At 41.8% G+C, this 10,319-nt stretch overlaps 1 protein-coding gene across 1 annotated transcript; it reads right to left on the minus strand.

Annotated features, from left to right (window-relative positions):
- Positions 1-2,496: 2,496 nt before the first annotated feature.
- LOC108972980 lies at positions 2,497-4,108 on the minus strand. Its single transcript, XM_018939940.1, has 2 exons — positions 3,204-4,108; positions 2,497-3,119 (listed from the first exon to the last, which is right to left on the minus strand). Exons 1-2 carry the CDS (start codon positions 3,338-3,340, stop codon positions 2,936-2,938), a joined length of 321 nt encoding a protein of 106 aa, XP_018795485.1. The 5' UTR covers positions 3,341-4,108; the 3' UTR covers positions 2,497-2,935.
- Positions 4,109-10,319: the final 6,211 nt, after the last annotated feature.

Raw genomic sequence — 10,319 nt, forward strand, 5'->3', positions numbered from 1 at the left:
GGGTGCATGGTGGAGGGTGGGGTGGCAAAGCACATGTGTCACATACAGGGGGTTTATTACAACGTTTTTTGGTGTGACCAAGAATTTGGCAGTTTTTTTTTTTCAGGACTTATTTAACGAAATATGAATATGATCTGTTTTTTCATTTGGAGCAATTCACTGAAGACGAAATACTTAGTGCACTATTGGAGTCGGATGTAGAAGAATTTAGTAGCGATTACGAGCTTGTGGATGCGACTTGGGAACTACCTTCTGTGGGAGATGAAACTTTAGACGATCAAAGTGAGGAAGATGATTACTAAACTAACACTACGGAGACACCACAAAATGTCACTGAAAACGACAATCGCCGTGATATTTGGAGGAAAAGCCCTTTTGATATATAGCCAGGCGATAATTATTCTATAGACGAACAAATGATTACATTCACTGGCCGTTGTCCTGTTCGACAAAGTCTCCCTAACAAACCAAGAGGAGTGGGATTGAAGAATGAAGCCTTAACAACATCTGAAGGTCTGGTGCTTGATTTTGAAATCTATCAAGTAAAGACGACACCACTTTCGAATAAGAACTTGGGTCTAGGACTAGCCTACGTTTTGCGTTTGGTTGAAACACTGCCAGAAGGTTCAAAAGTTTTTTTTGGCCGCTACTTTACGACAATACCGCTTCTTCAGACACTTTTAAGTCGTGGTATTTATGCCCCTGGGATAATAATGAGAAACAGAATAAAAAATATCCACCTCACCAATGAAAAACAAATGAAAAGGGGCGATATGGAAGAACTTTGTCGTAGCGAAGACAATATTGTCGTGGTGCAGTGGAAAGATTCTAAAGCGGTAATCCTGGCATCATCAGCTTATGGTTGTGGACCGGTTTCCAATGTTAAACGCTGGGAAAAAAAAGAAAAAAGGTATGTTGAAGTTCCAGCCCCAAGGATAGTAAGAGAATACAACAAATCGATGGGAGGCGTGGATATTTGTGATCAGTTAATGGATACATATCGCTCATTTTTCAAGACGCGGAAATGGACTTTGAAAGTTTTCATACACTTCATTGATCTTGTTTGCTGTAACGCTTGGCTACAATATAGAGATCATAGCAAAATAAACTCGAAATCTCTGGCAGATTCTCATGACATGTTATGTTTTAAATTAGCTTTAGCTGAACAACTGATCGCTATTGAGAAAAGGACACATGCTGAGTATGAATCCGACACCGAGGAAGAAGACTCAAGGTTTTGCGAAAAGATATCGTCCATCTTCCCAGCCATGCAATGATAAGAGGCTTGATCGGTTCAACCACTGGCCAATTGAGCATGATTTGTCATCCGCAAGATGCTGTAGGCTTGTTAGTTGTACATCTCGGACACGCACATTTTGTTCCAAATGTCAAATTTATTTATGTTTAAATAAAAGACAAAATTGTGTTATGAATAAAAATGAATTAAAGAACATTTCGAGTTATATATGCACATTTTTTTTATTTGAAATCAGGCCGAAACGCAACAATTGTGCGTATCCTAGAAATAAAGGATAAACTGAAAATTTCAAAAACAAACGTATTGGTTAATATCTACAATGGCCAAAGTAATAGGACTTAAAAGAGAAACAAATTTTATTAAGTTGATTTGCTATAGGCCGGAAAGAGCTATAGAGTTTTCATTAAAACAACAAGGCTCGTGGCTAATCTCAAAAGACAGCTCATCAAGTTCCCGTCTACGGAAATTTCACAAAGGAAAACAATGGAGCTATTCGAGGCAAGCAGAGCACATCCCTTTCCTTTTGTTTTGGGTTGTGTCGACGGGACCCATATTCGTATTCCACAACCTTCAACAAGTTATTATAACAGAAAGGGCACAAGCTCAATTGTTCTGCAGGTATCATAAATCAAATATCCACATTAAAAGCAAAACTAATATAATGATTAATTCATTATATAGGCTGTGGCTGATAGAGAACTGCGATTCACCGACGCAGTGTGGGATACCCCGGCCGATGCCACGGTGCTTTAGTATGGCAGAACAGTCCACTTAAAAGGGCAATTGTCAACAATAATATTCCCTTTCCACCGGAATGTCACCTTTTGGGTGATGGGGCTTACCCTTTGGAAACATATTTTATGGCTCCATATAAGGACAATAAATTTTTAACACCTCCACAAATTATATTCAACAATGTTTTAGCTTCCACAAGAGTGTGTGTGGAACAAGCTTTCGGTATTTTGAAAACCAAGTTCCGTATTTTAAACTATGTTGATGTACAAAACCCCAAAGTGGGTAAACAAGTAATAATGTCATGTTTGGTACTCCATAACTTTATAATTAACAATGGAAAGCCTTTCGAAATAGTGTACGATAAAAGCGAACATTTTCATATGTCCCTTAATGCACAACAATATTTGGTTGCAGCAAGTGATAAAAGAAATTGGTTAACTACATTATTTTCTGCTTGAAGAACGCAATAAAAACATTTTTATTGTAGAAAACTTGTCTTTTAATTGGTATTAAAAAATAGCACATTGTATGAAATAATATAATTATTATTACGTTTTACACGTACTACTTTTAATGACCAATTTATCAGCGTTTTAATTACGAATGTTGGACAAAACCTCACGCAGCTTCTTCATCTCTTCAACCTTTTCCCGTTCCACTTTTAGCTTTTCTTTTTCACAGTCCAAAAATTCCCTCAAAAACTTTTTATCTTCTTGGCTTTCAGCGCGAAAGAAGTCCAAAACATCGCATCGAGCCCGTTTTCGTGGGGGTTCTTTATCTGTGTCACTATTAGCGTCATCTGCGATGTGATCATTTATACCAGATAATATGTCACTTAAAGATGAATCCAAAAGTTCCTCTGGTACAACGATGTCGGTCCTGGTTCCATAAATTTCGTCCATTTGATCAAAAAACTCCCACGTTTTAGCCTCTCCAGACGTTTTATTTAAACTTTCTGGTTATGTCATCCCATGAAAAAGGAAACTCTGCATCTACTCCCTTAATTTCACGGAGCACCTTTTCCCAAAGGACGGACTTCTTTTTCCTTTTGGCGCAAAAATCAACTTCATTGGACAGCCTTTTATTTAAAAGCAAAAGCTTCCTTTCATGCGTCCACTTTTTATCACTAAAAAGGAGGAAAAAGATATTTAAATAAGAATATCATCTAATTTAATCACAAATTTCAATATTTACAGATTTTTATTCTTACCTTTCTTCTTCAGCCATTATGTTTTGTTTGAGCGTAATCAAAATTTCTGATGCGTCATATGCTTGATTTATGCGTATCGATAACGCATAAAATGTTAATCGGAACTCGATACATTGCATATTATAAGCAGGTTGCATTCAGGAACTCGATACTTTGTACAAATACAAAGCAACATGCAACTTGGAACTCGCCCAATGTGTTTTACTCCACACTTGGGTACGATTAAGGAGCGCATACAGTGCAGCACCGTGTTGTTGGCGTTCTTGCTGACTGGACTGCCTGACAGTAGATCTGTGCTGAGCATCTGGCGCTTAGTTGGCTCAGTGTGTGGAAGATCTGGACAGGATTGCCCAAAGGGTGCAAGCGTCTGTCCAGCGTTGGGGATTGCGACTGCTGCGAGGACCAACGGTCGTAAAAGCGAACCGTTTAGCCCACTGTGCGATTCGGCTCAGCGCCACATCGGTCGACTCCGGACCCTTACGGGGACATTGTCCGTCCGGTGTCCAATTGAGTGGTTGGGGTTGTGGGCTGTGCCACTGCGAGCGCGCTATAATCGACCGCTTGGGTGGTCACTTTTATTGAGCGGGCCTTCGCGTGGGTCGCACTTTTCAGCGCGTTCAGACGCTCGCATCTGGAGAGCAGCTGCTCCAGAATCTTTCTGGCCAAGAGCTTTCTACGCTAGTGGTACGCCAGCGGATCAGTTCGACTGAAGGGTGAGTCGGAAAGTGAGATGCCTCCTGGACGGAAGAGGAGGACGAAGACCCTCGCTGGAAGCAGAGATTCTGCCGCTTCTATAGTCGTGGACGACTCTACGTCGGGTGGTGAAGGGGAGATGACGGTAGCGGTAAGGTCTCCACCGCGTAGTAAGGCGCGTTTGGGGCGCCACGTCTAGACGACGGGGGTAAGGGAGGGAGCGGTAGTTGTGGCGGGAGTGCCAAAATGGCCACCGCTGAGAAAGCGGTTTCGCGTGCGGGGTCGCCGCGTAATTAGGGAGAGAGCGGGAGGGGAAGCGTCGCCGCCGCTGTGAAAGTCCATCCGGTTATCGTGGTGGTCAAAGGCGTCGGGAAGGAGGGCGCTGCGAAAGCGGGCACTCGCGTCTCGAGTGCCAAAAAAGAGGGAACGCGGGATGTTTCACGGGGGGCTGTTTTTGTTGGGTGGAGCAGTCAGCCATGTTGCGGCTGCCAAAAGAATAACTGGGGAGCTCAATGAGCTGGTCTTTGAAGCCAAGAATTTTGATGTAGGGACTGCGAAGGGACTGTTGGAGATTGCCTCAAAATATGAGGCGCTCTTGATGACGGTAATAACCGAGAATGCCCATCTTCGCGGTCAGGTTGATGCCCTTAGGGGAAGTTGTGGGAGACACTCCTCGACGCCTCCAGCGCCTGTGCTTGAAGCAATTGCACCGGTGATGCCGAAGCCTATATAGACCTGGTCGGTCGTGGTAAAAGGGACGCAGTATAGAGGATGCTTGGTTTTATGTTCAGGACGTCGTTAGGGAGAATGTCAACAAGTATGTCCTTGGCATATTTATTGACTTCAAGGGGGCGTTTGACTACCTAAGCTGGGATCGAGTGGTGCAACGGCTGGAGGAGCTTGGCTGTCCGGAAATTACTCTTTGGCGGAGTTTTTTTTTGGACAGAAAGGCCTCTCTTGTCGGCATGAATGGGAGTGTGGAGCTTGGAGTGGTTCGTGGCTGCCCGCAGGGTTCCATCTGCGGTCCATATATTTGGAACCTTATGATGGACACTCTGCTTGGGCAGCTCGAGCCCCTCTGTAAGTGTTGTGCGTATTCGGACGACCTTCTTCTTATGGTCGAAGGTCGCTCGCGGTCTGAGTTAGAACGGGCGGGAGGAGATCTCTTAGAGATCGTTAATACTTGGGGTGTAGATGTGGAGGTGGACATATCAAGGGAAAAACGGTGATAATGCTGCTTAAGGGCAGATTGTCCGTGTGAATGGGGCCAGCATCAGATATGTGACGCAAGTCAAATATCTGGGATTGACCATGAGTGAAAGGATGTGTTTTACTCCACACTTGGCGTATGTGAAGGAGCGACTGCAGACAACCGTAGGCAAAATACGCCGCATTTTGAAGAGCGATTAATGTCGCGGACGCCGTGCTGTCCGCACCATATATCGGGGCTTGTTTGTGGCCTGTGCCACATATGGAGCCCCTGTATGGTGGGAGGATTAGCTGGACTGATGGACAGTTAGATGTTAGTGGTGTGATCTCCACTAGTCGGAATACCGAAGAGTTAGATTTGTATGATTGGTGTGTGTATGTGATGTACGTATGGGGTCCAATCCCTGGCCACCAGTCCAGAGCMGTATGGAAGCTCAACTGGTAGTAGTTTCGGCTACGAGGTCTGACCGGAGACTTAATTMTGGTACCACGGGGAGCAGGAACCCTTGCAGGTAACTCCAACCTGCTCATGCGGACTGGCCCCTCGAGGAGTATCGTGGTGGTTGTGGTTAAAACCCAACTGCGGGAAGAACTGACTTCGTCAGTTGAATGTGGAGTTGCATTGCAACCGGGTGCATTTTTGCATCAGAGGCACCTATCGGATTCGTCGGGGTGTTTTTGTGGGGCGGGGTCGGAAAATTGGTCGCATTTAATTGCGGAGTGCCCGATGTACTCGGACATTAGGGATTTGGGTGATATGGGAATTAGCTGGATGAATGGGCACTTAGATGTTAGTGGTGTGACCTCCACTAGTCGGCATACCGAATTGTTAGGGTTGTATGCGCGTGAATTGTTTAAGCTGCGAAGGCGTTTAACTGTGAATTAGGATTAGTTTTTTAGTATGAATGTTGTGTGTTGTGTGGTTTATATTTTGTGTCTCAGTGGGGTCCAACCCCACCTTCTTTATTGGCCACCAGTCCTGAGCAGTATTAAAGCTCAACTGGAAGTAGTTTCGGCTACGAAGTCTGACCGGGGACTTAATTCTGGTACCACTTGGAGCAGGAGCCCTTGGAGATAACTCCAACCTGCTTATGCGGACTGGCCCCTGAAATATAGTAGGTTATTGAATATATGTATAATGCCTAAAAATTCTTTATCTGTTGTAGCATATTTCTGTTCAAGGTTATTTAATGTTCTGGAAAAGTGGTATACTGGCTGATCTTATTGAGAAAGCACTGCTCCTATTGGATAATCACTTGCATAAGTTGTGATAGTAAACTCTTTGCCATATTCAGGGAACCTTAAAATTAGATGTGATGAAATTAGTGTTTTAAAATGTTCAAAACTAGCTATGTACTGCGAATGTCTTGGATTTACTTTAGAACCTTTTTTAAGTATTTTAGCGTACTGCTTTCGAAGAGTCTTTATGGATTTCCTATAATACCCTGTAGCTCCCAAAAAACCTTTAAGTTATCTCTCTGCTTTCGAAAGTTCTAACTCTTTTATTGCCAAAATTTTCTGTATTACGTTTAAAAAAGAGGGAGTTAACGTATGCCCTAAAAATGTCGTTTCCTGTTTTAGAAAGCTAAATTTGCTTGCTTGAATTTTTAAATTGTGATTCATTAAAAGCGAAAATTTTTTCAAGTGTTAGAATTTGCTCTTCCGTGGGACGTGGAAAAGACCAAAATATCATCCAGATAGACAACACAAATTTTTTTTATGAATTCTTTTAGAATCTCATTCATATTTTTTTGGAATGTCGCTGGGGCAATTTTTAAGCCCAAAAGGCATTCGGACGTACTCATACCTGTCCTGTCGGAGTAACAAAAGCTGTTTTCCGATGTCTCTTTCTGCCATTAATTTTTGGTGACCTTTGGCTAAATCAATGGCTCTAAATTTAAAATCTGTTTTGACCAATTAATCCAAAATCCCGTCAATGTTTGGCAGAGAGTATTTATTATCATATATTCAACCACTAATCTATATTTTTCAATATTTGAACCCTCTGTTTTCTTTGGTACAATTAAAATAGGTGAGCCATATCAGCCCCCACTTTTTCGGATTATTCCCTGACTTTCTAGCTCATAAATTTGCTTTCTTACCTCTTCTTCGTGCTTTGGATGTAGTCTATAAATTCTTGAAATTATTTGATGATTGATTGTGGTCTTAATCTCATGTACAGGGTGGCTGATGAATTTTGCTACATTAAGAAACTCAAATAATTTTTTTTTCAGTGTATGGAGTTCATTTTTCTTTTATTCATGTTAAAGCTCAATCAATTTTATTAAATATAGCTTAATTAGTTTTAAAAATAATGGAATTTAAATGCCCCCCTGCTCGTTGATGCATGTGCGGCATCTTACCAAAAAGTTATCCATTACTGCTTGGATAGTTGAGACAGGAATAGCCGAAATTGTTTCTCGAATTGATTGCCTTAGTTCATTCAAATTTGTTGGTTTTGCTTTATAGACTTCCTGTTTGCAATAACCCCACAAGAAAAAGTCAGGTGCAGTAAGGTCAGGCGACCTGGGTGGCCAACGGAATGTGGAGTTTCTGGATATCAACTTATTGGGAGGAGCTGCACCATCTTGCTGAAACCACACAGAGTTGAAAGAAATTCTCATTCGGCGTAATTCTGGATAAAAAAAATCCCTCAACATGCTCAAGTAACGGTCTCCAGTAACCGTAACGGTGTGACCGTTTTCTTCGAGGAAGTAGGGCCTGACAATGCAGCGTGATGAAATTGCATGTCACATTGTGACACGAAGCGGATGCAATTCCGTCTCATGGAGTATCTGTGGGTTGGAAGCACTCCCTATTCGACAATTTTGTTTGTTTATGTTGCCGTTTAAATCGAAATGGGCCTCGTCMKABATGAAAAGACAGTTCAACATGTTTCCATCCTCTTCCACCATTTGAAGCATCTTTTGGCGAAATTCCAAGCGAATCGGCAAGTCTGCAGCGTTCAGTTTGTTGGCCATTTGAATTTTATATGGGAATAAGTCCAAATCTTTGTGCATAATTTACTGTAATGACTGTCTACTTACATCCATTTGAGCAGATAAGCTTCCTGTCGAAACACGTGGATTGTTTTGTATGGTAGCAGCTACAGCAGCGATTGTTTTCTTCGTTCGAACTGAAGGGTTTTAAGGTCCCATGCTTGGCAAACTTGTTTACAAATCACATTATGGTCCATCTGCTCGGAGGATTGCCGCCAAACGTGCGCCTATACTCTCTTTGAACCGAAACTACGGACTCCAGTGCGGCGGACAATCCAAATTCTTGTTTCAGTGTCCCAGTTATCCATTTTTGTTAAATGTGAAAGCCAATCTGCAAAATAAAATTAAAAAAACAGATTCATTAGATAGAAAATAAGTTATTTAATTTTTTTTGGTAGCGGCTTTCATCAACCACCCTGTTTTTTGCGTTGATCAGATTATCAACATCTTTGAAAATAATTTGTTGAATTGGCTTTATAGAATTCTAATCATGCTTTTTTCTTCTGATTTTAAATGAATAAGTGCAATGTTTTTTTGTTCACTCACTTCCAATGAATATATCTGTTTCTGAACATTTTTCATATGGAAAGGAGTCATTACTCTCTCACTCTTCTTCTTAATTGTCGTAGTCACCGCTTACGCGATTATAGCCGAGTTAACGACCGCACGCCAGTCGTTTCTTCTTTTCACTACGTGGCGCCAATTAGATATTCCAAGTGAAGCCAGGTCCTTCCCCACTTGGTCCTTCCAACGGAGTGGAGGTATTCCTCTTCCTCTGCTTMMCCCGGCGGGTACTGCGTCSAATACTTTCAGAACTGGAGTGTTTTCGTCCATTCGGACAACATGACCTAGCCAGCGTAGCCGCTGTCTTTTAATTCGCTGAACTATGTCAATGTCGCCATATATCTCGTACAGCTCATTGTTCCATCGAATGCGATATTCGCCGTGGCCAAAAAGGACCATAAATCTTTCGCAGAATTTTTCTCTCGCAAACTCGCAACGTCGACTCATCCGTTGTTGACATCGTCCAAGTCTCTGCACCATATAGCAGGACGGGAATTATGAGTGCCCTATAGAGTTTGGTTTTTGTTTGTTGAGAGAGGACTTTGCTTCTCAATTGGCTACTCTCAATGGGTAAATTCAAAATCTCAAAGCTCTGTTTCTTCCTTATACTAATAGTGCACCACTTTTTCCCAAACAGTGTAAGTATTATAACAATTTTTATCATAACATCCCGAGGCTAATACTGGGGAACCGAGCACCTAAAAATAATATTGGTAACGCGCGGTGACTACGCCAATCAAGAAGAAGAAGAACGCGCTATTTGTATACCTCAGTGGTAATGTGGAAACTGCAAAATACGTAAAAATTGTTTATAAAATGCCTAATCTAATATTTTTCAGCAGTGGCATCATTGGCATATGTTATAAAAAATGCGAGTTTTGACAGCTCTCCCTCGAACCAAAGAGACTCGTGTCAAGTTTTCTATGCGGCAGGCATCTGCTGACTGTCTTTCTTTCCCTAGTCTCCGTTGCGTTTTGTCGTAAGAAAATATTCATTTATCAAGTGCAGTCTGCGGAACTATCTTGAGGCTCACCATGGCTTGCTGATCTTGCCACCAATGAATGAAGTCACAGCTTCCAAAGCTCAATTCGTTTCATATCGAACGGTCGGTGGAAATGATCCCACGCTCACAAACATCGTTTTATCGCTTTTACGATGCTAGCTTACAAGTATTTGCAGCGGTTATTTTCTCTAAGACGTGTAACGCAAACGACTTTGTACGTTTTATTCTTATGACGATACGTAACTGCTACCACATCACATCTGACTTTTTCGCCCGCCCGATGACATCACATTCATTTCGTTCATAATCCACGTGATTATGCAAGAAGAGGCATCACACCCGAAGAACTATTAATACATCCACTTCAGTGACATAAATTTTAAAGAGATGATCTATTCGGACAAAAGTGCTAATAACTTATTTAATTTAAATCGGCTATAAATGGTAAAAAAAAAGTACTGATCGTAAATCAATATCAAAACTATTTTCTGGATCTAGATCCAAACTTTCGCATAGGGCGCATGAGAAACATACCGTGGAATCAGAATCATTGATAAAGTGTGAGAAATATTGGAGACAAGTAACCAAGAAGTGTCAGAGTTCGGCCATGTCCAGTTCTTTTGATCAGCCAAGGATGGAATGTGTTTT

This window comes from Bactrocera latifrons, unplaced genomic scaffold, assembly GCF_001853355.1.
Source record: "Bactrocera latifrons isolate USDA-ARS-PBARC rearing strain unplaced genomic scaffold, ASM185335v1 scaffold_440, whole genome shotgun sequence".
Lineage (NCBI taxonomy): Eukaryota > Metazoa > Arthropoda > Insecta > Diptera > Tephritidae > Bactrocera > Bactrocera latifrons.

Coding starts and splice junctions, on each gene's coding strand:
- LOC108972980 (XM_018939940.1), bottom strand. CDS start 3,340: ATGCAACCTGCTTATAATATGCAATGTATCGAGTTCCGATTAACATTT. Junction 3,120..3,203: donor ATAATGGCTGAAGAAGAAAG/GTAAGAATAAAA, acceptor CCTCCTTTTTAG/TGATAAAAAGTGGACGCATG.